This window comes from Pleurodeles waltl, chromosome 8 (assembly GCF_031143425.1).
Source record: "Pleurodeles waltl isolate 20211129_DDA chromosome 8, aPleWal1.hap1.20221129, whole genome shotgun sequence".
NCBI lineage: Eukaryota > Metazoa > Chordata > Amphibia > Caudata > Salamandridae > Pleurodeles > Pleurodeles waltl.
In genome coordinates this window covers 1,439,533,733-1,439,554,935 of record NC_090447.1, presented here as the reverse complement: position 1 = coordinate 1,439,554,935, position 21,203 = coordinate 1,439,533,733, and the positions used below count along the sequence as shown (strand labels likewise).

The 21,203-nt window shown below is 44.5% G+C and overlaps 1 protein-coding gene across 1 annotated transcript in view; it reads right to left on the bottom strand.

Moving 5' to 3' along the window:
* The window catches only part of BACE2 (beta-secretase 2), a 213,070-nt gene that overhangs the window by 141,667 nt on the left and 50,200 nt on the right, over positions 1 to 21,203 (bottom strand). The window contains exon 2 of the mRNA XM_069202588.1: positions 1,532 to 1,620. Within this exon, the coding sequence (XP_069058689.1) occupies positions 1,532 to 1,620 (89 nt within the window). The remainder of the gene's footprint in view (positions 1 to 1,531; positions 1,621 to 21,203) is intronic.

Here is a 21,203-nt window from a genome sequence, read left to right as displayed (position 1 = left end):
ACTATTATAAGGAGACATTTGTGGTGGTAAGGAAATATCCTCCTCAGCAATATAGGTAGCAACTATATGTGTCTGCAGGTTGCTCAAGCTTGTACATTCTAAAGGATACCCCACCTAGTATTTCCTTCTCTTAATTTTGTTTTTTTAAATGTCGAATCCAGTTGTTATTCCAGTAAATTGTAGACTTGCTGTCACACAACATTCACTTCAAAACGGGCTAGTCAGAGGGGGTGGAGATGTTACGTTTGTGGCTGAGAGACAAGCAGAGTAGAAAACAAATATTTTACTCATGGACCATCGTTCCTGCAGTTGACGACAGCACATACATTTCACACATATGCGGTGGCTAATCGAATAGCACAATACAGAGCATACAACTATTTAGAAATGCCCTTGACATATCAGGAACATTAAAATTAGTTCAAAGGCGCCCTACCACACGTTGCTGAACATGTTAGATTGGGTCTCCCTCAGTAATGATGGGGCAACATGGGCAGTTCTAGCTGCCTATACCACATATCCAAATATACAAAATTTAGCAGCAGCAGATATGAGGCCGTAACATATTTAGACTACATATAACAAAGTGCGTTAGGTGTCTGTGTACCCTTAACACTGCCCCAGCAAGGGCTGCTCCAGGTGTCCAACAACAATTTGCTACACCTGGGATTAACCCAGTGACTATTATTGCTTTTATGGGTAAGATACCCACCAGACGGGAGGAAATTCTGTTTTGGATTGCTCAAAAACCAAATCAGCTGGAAGCACTGTTTCCCCATATGGGACCCCAAGATAAACATAAAAATCTCACAATGGGCTTGCCGTTGGGATGGTTCCTTCCATTGATGACTGTACCACGGTTTTTGCTGCAATATATACCATAACTCGTGGTAAACCATCTCCTGCCGATTCACCAGAGGAATTAAAACAGATGCAAAATGAATATAGGGCTGCCCCTGCCCCGGACTAAGCGGCAATTTTGCCAAAGTATTCTCAATTATTTTATAAAATCTAAAAGAGGAAGCAACAGAACTGGAGGTTTGCCAATGTCTCATGCAAGTTCTTTTAATAGGTCAGGAGCACAAGCTACCAATATAGAAACAAGTTTTTCTTATGTGAGAGTGTGAATTTTCTAATATGTTTATTAATGATTTTGGTATACTAAATGTATACATTGAGTACACTTGCCATGCGTGGTATAGCCATTTGCATGGTAAAGGCCTACATCCCCTTCGATCTTGTGGTCATTTCAATGAGGACTTTAATGTGCTCTTTAGCCTGGTAAGGACGGAACAAGGACTGAGTTTTCCAGGGTGGTTGTCTGAGTGCACATAATGCCCTTGCCTCTCTCTGCACACCAGTACCGCCCAGTCGCTGTACTCTGAACCTCCTGAACTTGCATGTCTCCACAAACAGACGAGGGTGGAAGGTTGCACAGACTGCAAGCACATTATGCTCAGAGGCGTCATATGACAGATGTACTGTCAAAGACCAGAATGATTTACTCAAATAAAACACCTGTGATACTCACTTTTCAGAATCGAAGTATGTGCTGATGTCAGGGTCTGGCGTACCTGCCACTGCAAAGTTACTGCTTCCAGTGTCGACCAAAATATTTAACTGAAACAAAGAAAAACGTGTTCTTGTAATATCATCACATTACTAATACAATCAAATATTATTCTTAAATACACATGCAAAAGAGGGACCTCAGCATCAACAGGAAATAGAGTATCAGTGTTAATCCTAGGGTGGGTGTGCCCGACTATGCTGCTCTCCTTTTAACACTGGGTGTGAGTTAAGGGGGTCGGATCTATTCAGATTTTCAAGATATCCACATGGGGTACATTTATATACAATGTATCATGTACCCGAGTGATAACAGAGTACACAGGCAGTGGTTATGCTGAAAATAAAGGAACCCTGTCAGTACTCGACCAACATAGCTCGGTGTAAGCCCTTTCAAAGGTTCAGTAAAAATATCCCAATGCTAAAAGGATTTTCAAAATTCAACTGGAACATCCTGCAATCACATTTCACCACTAGTCTTATAGTGGGCACAAAACAAGCACATGTATGCCCCAGTTTCTCCCACACACAAACAAATCCTGCAAGGCTACCTAAAATAATGCAGTTTTGACACTCCTGTGAATATACAAAATAAATATAGTTATGGTTTAAATTGATGACCGCCTGCACAGGTTGATCATGTACCATGTACACAGCAGTGGTAGGATAGCTACACAAGTTAGAATTTCCCTAGGTGACCAATCACCAATAGCAGCCTGAAGGAAAACACAGCAAAGCCATATACGTGATGGTTGCACATACGCCAAGGGAAAAAGAAAACAGTAGGTAGTGGACCTCTGTCCTCCTGAGGGCCTAGAGAGATGACAGGGCCTGATTGTGCACCCCTGCTGCCAGCTCCTTCCTTATTTATTTTTTAAATTATTTTTTGTTTCAGCCATGGATCCCTCACGGTCTATGGCTTATCATGTTTCCAACCAATTCCGGACAAATCCCATGTGTTTCACCTTCAACCCTCTGCTCCTCTCTTTGTTCTTGATCCATTTATTGCTCTATTGTAGCGGTGACAAAATATCCTGGATTTGCACAGACAGCCCCAGCTTTTCATAGTCTGTCCCAGAATTCCGAAACTGTTGTCTAAATACATGTCCCAGTGTTGACGGGAGTTGGGCGAGTGTGCACTTTAGTTATAATGATGTGCATGTCAGTTTCCTCACACGTTTACATTTCAGTATGTGTTCGGTGTTTATATAGTCCTTTCTGTAAATCTTGCAAGGCGTAAAAATTAAGCACCCCACTGCGCCCCCCCCCACCCCAATTTACATTGTGTTAGAACATTTAGCTGTATAATTGTAACCTTTAGAATCAACGGATGTCTCACTACAATGAGGGAACTTTAAGCATTTTCATTTTTTGCAGAGCGAGCTATAGCCCTCACTTACAGGGGGAGCAGAGGGCACAATTCTCAGTGTCTGGGGGGTGGGACCAGCAAAAGAGTCAGGGGCGTAGCTTCAACGGGGGTGCTTTCAGTCGGGTAAAATGCGGTGTCTGTCAGATTTCACCAGGATTTTTTTTTTCCTCTCTCTCTCTCTGTTTGGAAAGACTTAAAAAGTGTTGGCTATTTCACAAAATAGTGTGCTATCTCACTAAGTGCCCTTAAAAATCTGCATTCCTCTCCCTTTCCTCTGTCCCTTAAGCCCCTCTGGCGCGCCCTACTTGTCCTATAATGCATTTTATTATATGCCAGCCTGAATGTTGGTAAATCCGAAGCTCTCACCGTTCCTCAATCTTACTGACCAAAGAACTTGGGACTTTTTTGTATAGTACTGCACCACCTATATAGCGCTATGTGGGGTGCCGAAGTACTTTCTCGAATAAGGTCCGGTGGATCGGGGCAGAGAGGATGGCTCAGTGTGGCGTAAAGCACAGGCCAAAACACAACAAACTCACTAGCATTCTGCCAAATCCCCAAGAATGAAAAAGGAACTCTGTTCCACTTGAACTTTGCCAGGGTGATTGTCAGAGTGCACAGGATGCCCTTACCTCTGCACACCAGTCCCGCCCAGTCTGAATCTCCTGAACTTGCATGTCTCCACAAACAGAAGAGGGTGGAGGGTGGTCAGAGTGCTAGCACATTATGCACGGAGGCCTCATAGCACACATGGATGCACTACACTAAGCACCCAAGTGAACGCAATAAGGACATACCAATGGTGCCACAGGAATCGCACGAGAATTGCAAATGGTGGTGGCCATCTGGAATGCTTAACGCAGAGGTTCCTTGTGGTATATAGCGTCCTTGCTAGGCAATCATGACACACAACCAGGACTTGCTGTTTAGGGGCCTGATTCACAAAGGTAAACTTAGACCAAAAGTTTAAGTTTATACTAAAAGTCTAAGTTTAGACCTAAAGTCTAACTTTACACTGAGTAAAGTTAGACTTTTGGTCTAAGTTTACCTTTGTGAATCAGACTCTAGAAGTTTGGAATGCTCACAACATGTTATTCTTGGAAGTCACTGAAAGACTCGAGTCCCCACCGTGCACAGTTTTCTCATCAATAATTTTAGTAGAAATGATACAGTGATATTATCAATGATGTCATACAAGAGGTCATCAGTGATGTAATATCTGGGGTAATTAGCAGTCCGTGGGGGTCAGCATGATTTACAGTTACCTTAGGGCACGAGTTACAGTTACTTGAAATAACCAAGTATAACAACTGAAATTCTAGTTTTGTACATTTAAAAAATGAGCCCAACTATAACATCCATGTAACCTTTATTTTTCCAAGTGAATTTCTATATATATATATATATATATATATTTTAATTCTATTTCCTAACTATAACGTCCCTGTAACCTTAGTTTTGGCTTCCAAATATATATATACATATATATATATATATTTTTTTAAACGTAAGTAATTTTAATTACTATATGTTAATCCAAGCTCTGCCGTGCACAGCCTTCAGCCGCGCGCAGCGGGGTTGGCCGGAGACCCTGCATCCAACGCCCTACCACTCAACCCCACGAACAGCCTTTAGCCATGCATGGCAAGGGTTGGCTGCAGGGCCTACCCAATGGCCCTGCGCCCATCCCCCTGTAATCACCCAAACCCATGCCACACACCAACTTCCGGAGGATACCTAAAAAAAAATTTTTTTATTGGTTTGGCGGTGGGAGGGGCAGGGCGAGGGGAGGGGGGGTCATGTGGGCACTCCCCGGGCTGCCGGGACCACCACCTCCCCAGGGCAACAACTTAAAAATAGGAGGGGCTTTGTGGATCCCCTGAGACATATTTTTTTTTGTTTGTTTAATATAAAGAGAGGCCACACAGACACCACCACCTCCCCAGGGCTGCACTTGATAAATATATGGGGGGGGGTGGGGCTGACCACCACGCCCTTGGGGCTACTACCGCCCAGAGGCCATTTTTTCAGTTTGAAATGGGAGGGGACACACGGCCCACCTCACTAGGCCGATTTCAGCCCTGTGGACCCCATCCTATGGGGCCCAGCCATGTCCTCCTGGGTGCCCTGGCCCCACCCAGGGCACCCAGTTGATGAGGATTAGGTGGAGGAATATCAAGGACCCCACAGTACTAGCCAGCTTTCTGCCTCCTGAGGGAGCCGGCATTGCTCCTGCATGCAGGGTGCTTCTGAAAATGCAGCTCCCTGCATGCAGGAGCAATATTTTCATATATCTTTCCCAGCTCGCATGATAGCGGTAGGAAATGAGATGAAAACTCTGGTACCAGCAAGCTTCCTTGTACCAGCAGAGTTATTTTTGCTTTTGCTTGGTAGGAACTGTCAGAGTTTCCACAAAGCAAAAGCAAATGTCTACCTCCTGAGGGTGGGCACCATGGGAGGTATCAGCAGCCAGCCCTTGGAACTCTGTTTTGGAATATTTGTGAACTTCCTTGTGAATTTAAAAAAAGAGAAGAAAAAAACATTTTTGTGCCATTTGGACGAAGGCTAGGGGCTCAGGGTATTATTTTTTTGGGGGACTAGGCTAAAGCAGAGTCCCAAAATGGCTTCCAATACTTCATGGTTGAAAAACTGGCAGTCAGTCATATCTCTGCACGAGATCAGGAGTATTCACAAAATAACAAAGCATGATCTGTGGACCAAAAGCTACCTTTCTGCCATATTTGGTGTAATTTCGTCCAGCGGTTCAGGCTGCAGGCGCGTCTAAAGAGAGTATGGGAATGAACATTGGAACACTTTGTTTTACACTCCTCCCACCCTAAAATCTAAGTAGAGATTATTATTATTTTTATTTATTTTTTTTAAATCAAAATGGCTCAACCAGACTCTCATAGCCAACAAATGTCTGCCCTAATATCTAGACAGACAGAGGTCTAGGGCATTCTTCATGGCTGTAGATCCCCAACTAACGCAGGCGGTCTAATCGACGAGTTATAGCCCTTACTAATAAAAAAATAAAAAACAGGCGCGTCTCCACTCAAGTGTAAATTTAGGTAAATAAAACTGTTGAAAAAGAGAATAGTAAGTGAAATAATACATTCGCACATGATGCACATGCATTAAAAACCACCAACTTTAATAGTTCATCTGAAGGTGCACCTGTTTTTTTCTCAATAGTAAGAGGTACAGCTCAGCGATTAGACTGCCTGAGAAACTTAGGGATCCACAATCAATAGGGATCACACCTTTGTCGAGTATTTTTCTTTTTTATATACAAGATATCCTTCTCCTACCTGGCGGCCAAGACATGGAATTCCCTCCCCGCCCACCTCAGGACCACCCAGGACCACCTCGCCTTCCGGAGGCATCTCAAGACCTGGCTTTTCGAGCAACAGTGACCCCCCCCAGCGCCTTGAGACCCTCACGGGTGAGTAGCGCGCTGTATAAATACCGTGATTGATTGATTGATTGAAGAACTCCCTCCTGTCAGGGACCATAAGGTAGTCGAGTTTGTCCTGGAGGCACTGTCCTACTGGGGTGGGGAGAGGTTGCAGATGATGAAGCATGACACAAATGTGTGTGAGGCATTCTCTTCCACAAAATGATCTTTCCTTATGTTCTGACAATAGTCCTGTGATGTCCCCACTTAGGCCACAGACTTGTACACACAAATAAGGAAACGGTCAACTGACTTGGCTCAATAGCTTCCGTACCTGTTGTGATTAAATGCACATGACTAGGGAGGATATACGGTGGCCGTACCTGCCCATCTCTCCTGTGTGTTTAAAGATTCGTCAAACTGTGCCAAAGATATAGCCAAGTCAAAAAATGCTTTTTCTATAGAAACTAGGTTCCAACTATAACTACCTAGTGGTGACAGCCTTTTTCAAACAGAGCATATCACTACCTGATCACATAATACATCGACCGCAACAACAGACTTCTTCTAAAACATATCCCCATGATCAAATGGTTGCTGGAGTCGAAACGGTGGCCATCTTAAGAGTAAATTTATCACATAATAGCAACTTTGTTGAAGTACGAGAGATATACATTTCAAATGCCACGTGTACCATCTGCAGATTTGCAGTAGATGGTAGATTTGACATATGCTGCATAAATTGCCTTTCCATGCTGCATAACTTAGGCAACCCTATTGCATAATTTGGTGCTCTCCTGCCACAATTCCTTTGACCCTAGTGATAGCATTGAGTTTCACAATGAGCTTGCATGCGTGCATAAAGTAGCTGCGGCTACTATGTGAAGGTGTGCTTCTTCAACTCAAAGGGAGAATTTTAGCTCCCAGGGATATTACTTTTTTTACTGCCAAATGCCCAGCAGGACCCCCAAAAATAAGGTTTTGCATAAGCCCTAGCAAAAGTATGCTGTGGTACTGGGTGAATTCATACTGTGACGTTAGTGTCTTTGGAGAACCTGCAGATGCAGGAAAGATGATAAAGTAAGTTAACTTTGTCTTTATTTACTGTTGCCCATATCACACGCACACACCCACTGACAGATTTAGAACAATACTTCTGCCTTCTACATAAGAAAGTGTTTTAGAAGGACAGTTTTAGCAAGTAGCAGAGATGGCATCTCTGTGGATTATTGCTGTGCAGGCCCTAACTCGGGTTATGGAAGACAGCTCTGAGGTAGGATCAGAGACTGAAACAACAGATACTAAGACACATCTGAGGGAGAGGAAAATGGAGCAGACTCTAGAAAAGATTTTTCAGTCAGAGGCTTTCAATCCAACAACTCATCTTCCAGCAATTCTGTGGGACAGGATGATGGCAGTCGTGCTGTCCCTTTGCAAGCAAAGTCTGTACTGCGGGATGACCATAGAAAGTTAGACCAACCCAGAGAGCAGGCATGTTTGGCGGCAAGCACACACTGCGTGCTCTCTCTGTAGTCCCCCAATTTAGTTCAGCCCCAAATTCTACCTACAAAGTGTGCAAACTAAATTAGTAACTTGTATCATAATCCATGCTACTGAAAAGGGATACAGGTTCTTACATGATGATGCTCCCATTTTTAATATCAGAACAATATACGTTTAAGTATGTATCAAAATTAGTGCAGGTGACGCAGTGCTCGGACAGTAAACTAATATAAATGCAACAACATAGAAGAAGACTATGAACACGTTCCAAGGTTGTATATGATTTTATATCAAACAAACCTAAGTGCAGGTCCAGTTTGTTCATATATATGGTATCCCCCTGTGAAGCATTACATGTTTTGAAAACAATTAAGGGAGGGGGATGTTGAAGATTCGACCTTTAGTAGTTAGTCTTCGGGTCTCATCAAACCAAAAGTAGTATGACTAAACTTTCTTAGGCACCGTGGAATCTTGGGTCCTTCAGTAAGGCATCCTGTAAGCAATACATACAAGAATACTTCAAGACAGAGTCTAGAATGTATACCGTGCCGCTCAGTGAGCCCGACAGTTCCGGTGGGGTAAACAAACCATCACCTTTCTACTGTGTGGAGAAAGTGGTCTCACCTACACATACCAGAGTATTCTTAGACAAAGCCAACAATGTGAAACAGAACATTCTGTTCCTTAGACAATTCCGTAGAGGGCTTAGTCTGGAAAAACACATTTGAATTGGCGTAACTGTGGGAAAGACTACTCTATCTGTGGCATGGTTGCACCCCTCTCATATCCCAAATCAGTAAGGGCAATCATCAGCTCACCCCTGTGTCCGTCTACCTAATTTAGATGTGCAGACTTACAGGACAGTTTTCACTGCCCGCCACCACCTAGAAAACCATGGTACTAAGGGGCATTTATAACTGTTTAATTCCCCCCTTGTTATGGGAGATAACTTAGAGCACTCCCCAATCCCCGCCCACCCAGAAGAAAATCTGGCTTTGTGATTTTGTATTTAAAAAATAAAAAAATAAAACTAATAATAATAATAATAAAATAAAATCACAAATAGATGGACGGTTCAGTCATGTTGATAGAGTAGTGTGTCAAACGTAAAAGGGTATTGACAGGAACAGCCATTTCGGTGGCTCCAGTCAATGTTTTTGAATTCACTGCCAGCTTGGCAGTCATTTCTAAATTAGGAAGGTGGAGTATTCTAAGTATGGCTGATGTTAAGTCCTCCGACAGGGCGACAGAGTTTTCTTAGTAAGGGCCATATTTACGTTTTGGCTGACAAATAACTTTTTTTTTTTTTTTTGCAATGTGTGCAGTTGTGCTCTAACTCAGCTTGCACATTTCTGAGAACTAGACAACCAGGGTAGTCCAGGGGTGCGTGAGTTGCATGGCTCTGAACAGGTAATATTACCCAAAATCCCTTGGAAATGTCAACATTTGGTTAGAAATACACATTTCTGTGACGGAAAGACCTGGAATATGTGGGAAGCAACAGGTTTCCTACCACCCCGAGTTCCCACATATTTCCCGATAAGAGTGGTACCCAACTTGTTTGGCTGGGCCAAGAGAAAATGACAAAAAAGGCAATAAATTGGTATGTTGAGAGATAAGAAACTAGGATAGGTGCTGCTTGGAGCAGTGCTGTGGTGCCCCTCTTGCAAACCTACAAACCACAGACATTTGTGAAAACTAGACAGCAAAAGGAGTCCAGGGTGGTGTGCACTGCGTGGATCCAATGAGCTTTTCTTACCCACAATGCTCTGCAAACCTCTAACCCTGCCGGAAATCACACATTTTCCTTCCATTTCTGTGACGGAAACTTCCAGAAACTGTAGGAATCCACACAATTCCTACCACTCTGCATTACCCCCCACCTGTGCCGATAATTCAGCCCCACTTTTGGGGCTGGGCCTAGTGCCTGCTTAAGGAAGAGTTCAAACTAAGGTCAATGAAAGCCCTTGTCAGGGGACTGCCAATGACCTTGGTTTGATCCATTTCTGTGAAGGCACTAGGCCAACCCACACAAGTGAGGAGACATTTTTATCAGGTAGCTTGGAGGAATTCCAGGTGGAATATGTTTGTGGTTCCCCACAGATTCCAGAACTTTCCATCACAGAAATGTGAGGAAAATGCATTTCTTGCAGTCTAAGTTTGAGGTTTGCAAGATATTCTGGGTGAAAGAAGCTGGCAAGAGCCTTGTGAGACACCCCACCCTGCATGACCCTAGATGTCTGTTTTTCACTAACGTACAGGTTTGCTAGGTTTCCCCTGGATCCGACTGAGCTAGTGCCAAAATCTAGAGCTATCCACATTGGAAAAAAAAGGGGTCAGTTTTCAGTGGAAAAATGTGAAGTGCCCCTGTTTCCTGTCCAGGCACCAAGCCTACACACAGAAGTGAGGTACTATTTTTTAATCAAAAGACTTGTTAGAGCATTGCATAGTAGAACATTAGTTATACCAATTGGATTTTACTGCATAAGATAGAGGGCATTTTGAAAGACACCCTCTAAAGCATGGGTACTCGCAAACATTTTCCCAGGGGCCAAAAAGTTTGGTCTGTGACGTACCTGGGGACCGCACTGATGCCAGGGCGGTGGCAGTCGGGTGGGGTGACTAGGGGGATTGGTGGCAAGGTAGGTGTAGGGGAAACAAAGGATATACATCTAGTGGCTAAAATAAACAATGGGAAACGAGAAAACCTGGAATTAATCCCAGCTTACCCACTTTTCCAAATTGTGTGATCCTAGGCAATTGTTTAGTGTCACTTTCCCTCCTTTTTCTGCATTATCACATTTAAGATGACCTCGAAATACATGATTCATGGTGTGCGCTGCACATAACCTGCTTCTATGTTTGATTTAATAAACTATAATGTTGTTTATGTATGATAGGAACCCAGGCCACCCATAAAGTGCACATACCAAGTGACTTGCCTCTTTAATTTACTGTTGGTGGTGTTCTCAGGGTAAGGGAAATAATTAAAGTTTCCAAATTTATGTTTGAAAACTATCACTTTAAAAGGAATACATCTCAATGCACTGATAAAATAAATTGTACTAAGGCGAAAAGGTTCTGCATGTTAACTAAATACACTTAATTAATTTTGAAGAGACTGTCTTAGTTTTCCACTTATGCTGCAAGATGTCTTTAAAAATGAAGGTGCTTCTAAAGTTAAGTGCAGGAGTTCCTTCTTCCTTTCTTTAGCACCAATTACGTTTGAAATAAATGATTGTGTGTATATTTAATATTTTTGTTAGTGCGGAGTTGAGCAAACACCTGCCCAGTGCACCTGTTTCCCCAGGGGCCGCATGTGAAGGTCAGAGGGGCTGCATGAGGCCCGCGGGCCGTACTTTGAGTATCCCTGCTCTAAAGCATACACTAGTACGTGCACCCCCCAAATTCAGAGATCTACACATATGACCTCTTGCTGAATCTGGAATTTTGTCTACTTTTCAGAAATGTATAGCTTTTCTGTTCGCCCAGGGGTTTTACATTGGATTCCACTACAAACTGGAATTAAGTTGAGAGCACAAAAATAGGGAAAATTGCCCATCACTTTTTTTTTTAAGGGAAAAATAAGACTTATTTGAAGCACCTTTTTCCTATTTTTCTCAAAAACCTGATCATTTAGCTATATGTTGCCTAATTTTTCGGTCCCCTCTAGTGGAATCCACACCCACGGTTACCTTTATAATCCCAAGGATGTTGGAAAAGGAGATGCAAATTTTGGCATGGATGCTGTTGGAAATGGCCCTTTTTGCAGGGTTGTCCCCAAACGTTTTGCCTTCTTCCTCCTATTTTTTCAGGTCTGTTTTTGCTGGTTTATTGTCTCTGCGCACTTTACCACTGCTAATCAGTGCGAAAGTGCAAGTGCTCCCTAAAGAAATTGTGCTGTTGATTGGTTTATCCATGATTGATATGATATTTGAATTACTGGTCAGTCCCTAGTAAAGTGCACTAGAGGTGCCCAGGATGTGTAAATCAAATGCTACTAGTGGGCCTGCAGCACTGGTTGTGCCACCCAAATTATTAGTCCTGTAAACATGGCTCAGACCTGCCACTGCAGTGGCTGTGTGCAGCTTTAATCTGCCACTTGCCAGGCCTCAACATTTCCTTTTACTACATGTAAGGCACCCCTAGGTTAGGCCCTAGGTAGCCCCAGGGGCAGGGTGCAGTGTATGTTCGAGGTAGGACATATACTAGTGTGTTTTATATGTCCTAACAGTGAAATCCTGCCAAATTCGGTTTTCACAGTGCAAGGCCTATCTCTCTCATGGGTTAACATGGGGGCTACCTTTATATATCCTGAAAGCGCAGATTCTCTTTGAGAATAGATAAAAATGTGGAGTTTAGGGTCTTTGAGCTCACAGTTTAAAAATACATATTTTAGTGAAGTTGGCTTTTAAATTGTCTGTTTGAAAATACCACTTTTAGAAAGTAGGCATTTTCTTGCTTATACCATTCTGTGACTCTGTCTGTCTGTGGATTGTCTGTCTGGGTCAGTTTGACAGTTGGGCTGTTTTGCACCTCTCTAGACAGTGACACAAAAGGGGGCAGGGTTGTAGCCTGCATATCCTGATGAGCCATCTGAGCTAGAGAGGAGGGAGGAGTGGTCGTTCCCACCTGAAAGGACTGTGCCTGCCCTCACACAATGCAGTCTCCAACCCCCTGGTGTGCGTCTGGGGCCTGGCCTGGACAAGGAAGGATCTTGCAAACACTTGAGACTTTGATTTGAAGTTTGCCAACTTCCAAGGCAGAACTGGGTATAAGAAGAAGACCCAAAACCCCAAACTTTTAGAATCTTTCTGGAATCAAGAGGAACCTCTGCCCAGAAGAAGAGCTGAAGGAGGAGTACTGTCCCTTTGCTGTGTTGCTTTGCTGGACTGGCCTGGCCTGCAGTTACTGCTTCTGCCTGAAAATTCTCCAAGGGCTTGGAGTAGAGCTTGCCTCCTGTTGGAAGTCTCAGGGACACCAAAGACTTCAGTTTCCTCGACTTGCAGCACTGGGAACTGTGTGTTTTGTGCTGTTCAAGAGAGAAACCACTGTGACGCCGCCAACGACGCCGCTGGCCTGCACTGTGAGCTGCCGACACCACACGGAGTCGCATTGCCCTGCTTCGCACCGCGACCCTGGTCTCACCGACGCAGTCACTGGATAACTTCACCGAGCCGCTGCTTGCACCGTGACCTGTGGGCCCTGCACTCCGGCATCTCCTGCTCACACCGCAGCCTTGGCATCCCAGACGACGACGCTCCTGCGGACACCGGCGCCGCTGCCTGCACTGTGGCCTGTGGACACCACTCGTGAGGTACACGAAGCACCGTCCCATCCCGCACCGCAGCTCCAGTCCACTGACACCAGCACCATCGACTCCTGTGTCGTCACCAGGCATCCTGCCTGGACCGTGGCCTGTGGACACCGCTCGTGAAGGTCATGAAGCACCGTCCCGTCCTGCACTGCTGGCTTGGGCCTACCGACGACAGCGCTTCAGCAACGAAGGTGCAGCTGCCTGCACCGTGACCTGTGGACACCGCACGTCGCACCACCCCACTTCACACCGCAGCCTTGGTCTCACCGACGCCGTCACCGAGCTGCTGCCTGCACCGTGACCTGTGAGCACTGCACGTCACATTGTCTCGCTTTGCACTGCAGCCCCAACACCATCCATGCCGGCGCACCTGACTTCATCAGCCTGGAGTTCGATCTGCAACACGTGTGACCTCAAGGGCCCAACGACTCCTGCACAGACTCCGGAACAGACACCGTGATGTCAGTGACGCCGCTCTCCGGAGCTCACCGCGAGGATCACGATGCCCTGCAAATCCAAGGTACTGTTTGCGGGTCCTCCCGATACCGTAGCTGGCCCGCAACACCGCAGCCGGCCTGAACTGATCACGACGCTGTGATAGCTCCACCTGAGGCTATCGACTTCAAGGAACTGTAGTTTTGAGTAAATCTTGCAGAATTCATATTTTTCTTACTGTATGTTGGATTTTTATCGTATTTGGTCTTGTTTTATATAGATAAATATTGGCCATTTTTTTTAAACTGGTGTGGTGTCCTTTTATAGTGTTTTCACTTATTACTGTGTGTTATGTGCAAATGCTTTACACATTGCTTCTCAGATAAGCCTGACTGCTGGTGCCAAGCTACCAAGGGGGTGAGCAGAGGTTATCTGAGCGGGTATCTCCCTTATCCTGATTAGAGTGAGGGTCCCTACTTGGACAGGGTGCAAACCGACTGCCAACTAGAGACCCGATTTCTAACAGATACCTTATGTGGAAAAAAGTTATGAAGCCCTAAGTACGAACTACCCCAAAAATACAAAAAAAATAAATAAAAAATAAAAAAATAAAGGGGGGTCTGGGGAGGGGTAGCAGCTAAGGGGTTACAACCCAATTTACCAAAAGCTAAAGTACATATTTATTTGCAATATTACCATCTTGGTAAATATTGGCAACCTTTAGTAAGAAGACGAAGAGCTACACACAAACTATTGTATGTGTGTAGAAACAGAAAAGTCAGACATGTATATAGTAGTATATTTAGTAGCAGGACATGGGCCCCTCATTTAATTGCACTCTGTTCAAGAGCAACGTTTGTATAGTAATAGTTATTTTAAAGTCACCTGTCAATCACTTACTAGCACAAAACAAAGACAACCAGCAATCGGGCAGGAGGTCACCTAAAGCACATAATGCCAATTATGTTAGATGAGGTTTTTTATGCCGATTCACTGACAACTACTAAAAATACGTTTGTCTAATGAAACCCGCAGGTTCAAATGCCAAGAATTCCCAAGGCACTCTGGGCCAGCCTCCCTGCTTACGTCTTAGTGACGCAATGACACCAGAGACTCGTGACGGGGGCTGCTGACAGAGAAGGAGCGCGCACGCGGCGGGTCACGCGGTACAGACACGGCACCCGCAGCAGCCCGAACGAGGCAATAGACCCATTCACAAACTGCCTTTTTGTAAAGGGCTAACATTTGAAACATTTGCCGCCTACGCACAGGCGCCCCGCGAACACTGGCACTTTGTGCCTGCCGCAGCAACGCTGGTGGCTTCTGGGAACGTTTCCCACTGTGCGGACCTTATGTTACGGAGTCCCACTCAGTATGAGGCATGGACGTGACTCCCATCCCACACCCAAAACTTCTTGGAGAATTATAAAGAAAGCAAAACGCTTCCACAATAAACTGCCACTAAAAACACTACGCCGGCTGCTAGTGGGTGCAAGGCTGAAATCCTAGGCCCTCTGCATTGTCCAGAGTGAAATTATTAGAAGAAAGAGAACGGGAGACTGAAACGGGGTCAGTATTGGTTCCAGTAAGGTTACAGTACCATGCGATTCCCATTTTCCATATCCTCATATAAAAACAAAATGCATGTCAAACTCGTTGAAGAAGTTAGCCTTCGACTAAAAATAAACTATTTTTTGGTGCTTTTAGTAAATTGTTTTGTTTTTTTCTACTTGGAAGCTCAAACAAAAAACAAAAAATGTTTTATTTTTTAATTAAAATGGAAGGTGTTGACTGTGGTTTACTTTGGATATAACCATTTAAGATGGAACATTTGTCTCGACTGCACATTGCAGCAGAATGTATTCTTCTACACCATCTGCATGATACAGTATGAGATAGTATAGTGATCGTTTATCCGGGCTACAAGAACTGCAGAGAGGTGTTTTACATAACCCATTCCATCCACTCAACAGTAAAGTGAGTAATACACGGGGGAAAGAGGGCATCTCTTGATGCAACAGTAATATCGCACCATTTATTTGAAGACACCCAGGGTTAGGTGCTAGTTAGCCTCATCCCAAATTACGAAAGCCGTGCTCCTCATGCTATTCCAAGGCCAACCAAGGCAGGGACTGGAGAGCGGGCGATGGCCAACAAGGATAGAGTAAGCGGTGTTTACGCAATGCTGTTGGACCAAGGAAGCACTGTGTGAAAGGAGGTGGGCTCAGGAGTGTAGCGGCAGAGAGAGTTTGCACATGCTGGGACGGTGGGGGTTGCTCAGCTGGGGGCATGTGACTTTCAGGGGACAGGAACAGTATGTTTTTGGACCTGACCAGAACAGACACTAAACAGGTAAAAAAAAAATATTATACAGGAAAAAAAACTGGAAAAGGTAACAAACGAAATCCTCTCTTTTTGGAGCTCTTCAGCTGGGCGATGTACCAAAACTCGGCAATACCTTTGCCTTTGTGCCTGGAGCCTCCTAGTTATAGCCCTGCAAATCTATTTTCTTGTGATGCCCGTGAAACAGACAGATAGTGTCCTGGGCCCGTTCTCTTCCACGTGTCACAAGCATGTTGATGCACGGCTCCCAACCCACCACTCCCTGGAAGACTCCTCTTTTGACCTGGTTTCCAATCTCCACTAGAAGTCCAAGCGCGTACAGACGAGAGCAGACTCGCAGGGCGTCCCTACCTCCCAGCTGTGGATGCACAGATAAGTGCATTTACTAGGGTGTCAGACTTTAGAGAGCAGGGAGAGATGAGGTATTTCCCCTGGGCCCTCTCTAATACCTTTTAAACTGTATAGCACGACTTAATCATCATACCCTGCTTCTTCCTAATAAGCCTCACCCCACTTTACTACTTGCATCCTTCTTCAGTTATCTCTTCCTCATTCACAGTTCACCTCCTCAAAATCTGTCCTGCTCTCACGCTTTGCAGCAGAGGCACAAGAACACTGCCTACAACCCCCATCCCATCAAGCAAGACCCCAAACAATGAAGCATAGCTTTTTATATCACATTAAAAAGATGAAAAATGGCCGAAAATGCTTAGAGTCCATCATCCTAGACTTAGCTTCCCCCCTAATATCAAGTGACAGGCAGAACAACATGTAATGCTCCCCCACTTAAGCGGAATGGGAAAACATTAACAGTAAGTGGCCCATTTGGGTGTTTTAGATCTCAAGCAGCAGGAGAAAGGAGCTGGAATGATCAGGGACCCCCCCATTGAAATAAACAACCTACACAAGTACCACTCATTGATGTCAGCGGAACCCATGAACGAGTGGGATTAATTGATTAAGTGCATCCCCTAAAAACTGTACTTGCAAAGGGCCTGTATTTATTGTTACATATGTGTGCACCTTAATCTTTGTTCTACCAAAAGAGTATTTTCTAATTTTTTGGTATAGCTGCCTGTTGAGAGTGCTAAAGTGATCAATACGGATCATTATGCTGCACTACTTATGTTACATTATGGCTCTGATGGTTTGCCGAAGTAGTTCCTTATTGCGCACACAACCACTGCTGATCTGCTGGGAGCACAGGCAGCTTCTCCAGACCTCACAGGGGCTACACAGAGGTTTACAGTCCCACTGGCTGCACTCACCCAGCTTCCTCCCACCAAAGTTGGCTTTCCAAGGAAAACCCTCTATGAAGGTCTTCACACCAAGCAAACCACGTCGATGAGTTAGCTTTGTCAATGCTTGCTAGCGAGTGTTTTTCACTTTCATCCACCTTCACATAAAGTGTCTGGTTTCTTCTGTGGATATTTCTTTGCTCATTTATTCCAATCAGGTGGTCTGCAGAAGTGATTTCTGGACCCACTTTCTAAACCTGGTAGTGGAAGTGATAAGTGGGCTTCCCAAGTTCCCATATCTCCCCAAACCCTCTTAATCACTCCTCTACCATACAGCCTCTGGTCACAAGTTAAATGGGGAGGCTAGGGATGTCTTCCTACAAGCACTAGGTAGATACATTTGCTAGCTCTAAACCTCTCTGGTCCCTAGCATACCTGCTAGGGACTGGAAAGGTTTAGAGCTAGCAAATGTATCTTTTTGGCTCCCCACATTCTTTCATTAAACATATCCCACCTGCCCTCTTCCTTTAATTTAAACACATCCCTTCCACACGTTTTCTGAATTACACCTGCACTAGTGGGTTGTGCCTTCAAAGCTTCGGGTTAACCCTCAATCTCCATTCATACACATACTACTGTACAGTCAGAGGTTTATCCCAGGTTCTGCTTTCATCTCTTCTGGGTGTACTCTATAAAACCTCTACAAAGTTGTCTGATTTTTCCTTGGCTCCATTCCTTGGCCTGAATTATGTCCCCTCTCTCCCAGTTGTCTCCGGTCCACCCTAACCCTATTAAGTCCCATCTTCACCTCCTTGACACACCAGCTAGGCACTCGGATTTACCTTGTCTTGGTACTCATTTGCTATACCTGCCCGAGATAACCACTGTACTATGGGCAATCGCTCGAATGGACACCAGATTCCCACTCAAACATCAAACCACCAGGCAAGACTTACCTAAACTCACCCTCTCCATCTCTGCTGCTTCTCCGGCAACAGTCACCACCATTCACACACTCTGAAGCCTAAATCACCAAGCAGACAACTATCCTGTGTCACTTAATACATCACAGCCTTCTCATAAAAAAAACAGAGGCAAGGTGGTCTACAGAAATACTTAACAACCCGCCAGCATCAAAGAGCACACCACACAGCAGCGCAAGTCATTACATGTATTGTGGTTAACTTAGCCTTCTTGGTTTACCTTTTTCGTTCTCATTTACTGAGCGCCCCTTTAAAAAATGCATTTTTTACATATGCTCCTGGATTAGATTTCAGACATTATCATTGTCTCCCAATATATGCACAACACCTTTTTGATGAGCTGGAACCGCATCACACTAGATCACTCATCTCTAAACCTGAAGCTCTGACATTCACAATATAATCCCTGGACAAACGCCCTCTGCAGGCCATAGTCTCAGTGTTATAGTAGTGCTACACAAAGCAACCTCAATGACCAGAAACAACTCTACTAGTTGCAATAACTTCAGCCTTCTCATCACACTTTACTTCCCACCAGCTTTGTACACAAACATACTGACCAGACCATGGAAACAAGTTTAAATCTGAAAGAATCTCTGGTAGACCTTGCTGCTAACAACCTCCGGCCCCAACCATGAAGCCATCAACACCACTGGGATGTAGGGTAGATTAAACCAGATGTAGAACAACAATCAAAGATATCCAGAACAATTGAAAGACAGAGGAGAAAAAACACAAAATTAACAGAAAAGAACAATAACATAGAAAGTGCAGAATTTATAAAGCAACTATTAAGAATGTAAAGAGAGCCTGCTACTCAAGAAGGTCTCGAGACTGGCTATGCCAAAGCATTTTGGACATATCCTGCCAAATTGAGGAGCTCTTCAAAATCCTAAGTAAATTCCAAAAGCCGGACTGTTCTGTAAGCCACAAGAACTACATTCAGGAGCAAAATAACTCTCTGCCCTTCATTTTATTGCAAAGCAACGGCCTGATGTCTCTCTTGCTATCAAAAAAAAAAAAAAAAGCACATCTCACCCTCCACAATTATTTAACCAAAAAGTCTGACCATTCAACAAATACTGAACTAATAAAACCATCTTTATGATCTGATCAACTGACCCATGTGCCCACTAAATGTACTCCAGGACATCATCCTAGTAGCACCGGCTATAATTCCAGCACCACCAATTATCTCATACCCATCCAGAAAATACTACAAACTTGCTGCATTGCACGCATCACAACTAAAACAAGCATTTTCAGTGCAACGGTCTCGCATTTGTTTGAGTTAAAGCTATTGGCGTTGTAAAGCAACAACAAAAAAAACGCAGCGCGATCCAGCAATGTAAAATGCAGCGCAGTCGCGCTGTGTGTAAAATAAACAGATAAAGTAGTCCGGACTCCAGGCTGAAAACAGAGCCTCGTATGTTTACAGTACTTTACCAGTGCTGTGTAGGTGGGCTAAACACCGGAAAAGGCATGACATATGCATGCCTTTCACAAAAATGAAAGCAAGCAGATTTCAAAAGGCAAGCCCATGAACCAATGTAAGTGACTGACGTGGCATGGGCATGGTTTGAGGCCCAAAGAGAGATTACAGAATGGATGGAGCACTTTGTGCTCGCCCATAAAAAGGAGTGTGCTCATATGGAGGGGGACATGTCGATTATCTCCTTTGACACAGTCCCTTCTACCCATAACATTCAAAACTCACAAAAAGACAGCCTGAGACCCAGTTTTTGTTGATGGTAAGATATATCAAAATCTCAGGCCTTATTTCATTGCGTAGTCAAAACTTACAACATTTTATAAATACACTGCATTTATCTTTGCATGCTTGTAACAGACTTCTACATCGTCAGCTAGACCTCGAGTTACCTACAACCCCATACCTTCTGGTGCATAAACAATCACTATCATGACTTGTCCTTCAACCAGATCCCCCCTGGCACCTGTGACCTTTCTGGGCCCTCTAAGGCCCTGTCCTAGAGCAGGAAAGGACAATCGTTCTTATTCAAATCTCTGCCCTCTAGTGGCAGAGGCCTGCACAACCCAGAGCAAAATCTTACCTGGGGTACCATCAGACACCCACCAGATAGCTAGCCTGAGCAACCGTGCCATATCTTGGGCCCCTGGCATGGACCGAAACCTCCATCACCCCAAAGGGCCACTGCCCCTTACAGCACTGTGCATGCATGGGAAGGCAGGTATGGACCGCAACTGCAACCAATGGAATCTCCTGCAAAGTTGCAGTTCTTTGCCGATTGCTGCAAGCACCCCCATTGAGGTCCGGTGTTCTCTAAGCCTTAATCCACGTGAGATGCCCGGGGGACCTGAACTGTCTCCGCCAACCATGAATTCACCCCAATACGACAAAAGGCAAAAATATAACGTAACACTTTTCTGCAATAGAAAACATGGTTGAATCAGAATATAAGACAGCCTCTGAGCACTTGAAAAAAAGATGATGAGAAATAAACTAAAATGACATATCTATTCCACATCAACTCCTCAACCTTAAGGGATGGGTGGGAGGGTAAAAAGAAGATCACCTGACCCACAGTGGCCTCGGTGCTGCCCATGGTGGTTGAAGGTGGTGGTGGTCACGGCAAGGAGGGCAGGACAAATAGTCCGAGTTCTACCTCTCTGCAACTTTTAACTAAGGTAGCTGGAGGCTACGCCCTTCCACCACGAGAACTTCCTGCCCATTTGGCCCCTGCGAGGGAAGGTAACACAGCAGGCCCAATAAAAGCCCATCATCTGCTGGCCTACCATCTTACCCTGTAGTCCGACACCATGGAGTACTCCATAATGTTGGCTCTCCTCATTTTGGGGAGAGCCTTCAATAGTCTCATCGCAAAATATTGAATTCTCAGGCCTCTACAGTCTTCCCTACTGCTTAGCACTCTGAGAAAAGGAAATGTCTTAAAAGAAACGTTGACTATGTAGAGCCAGAGTATAAATGTAGATGCTTTGGGGGAATACCATGTGGCTGATTTTCTAAACTTTATATTTTCCTTGAATTAAAGAACATTAGATTAAAAAT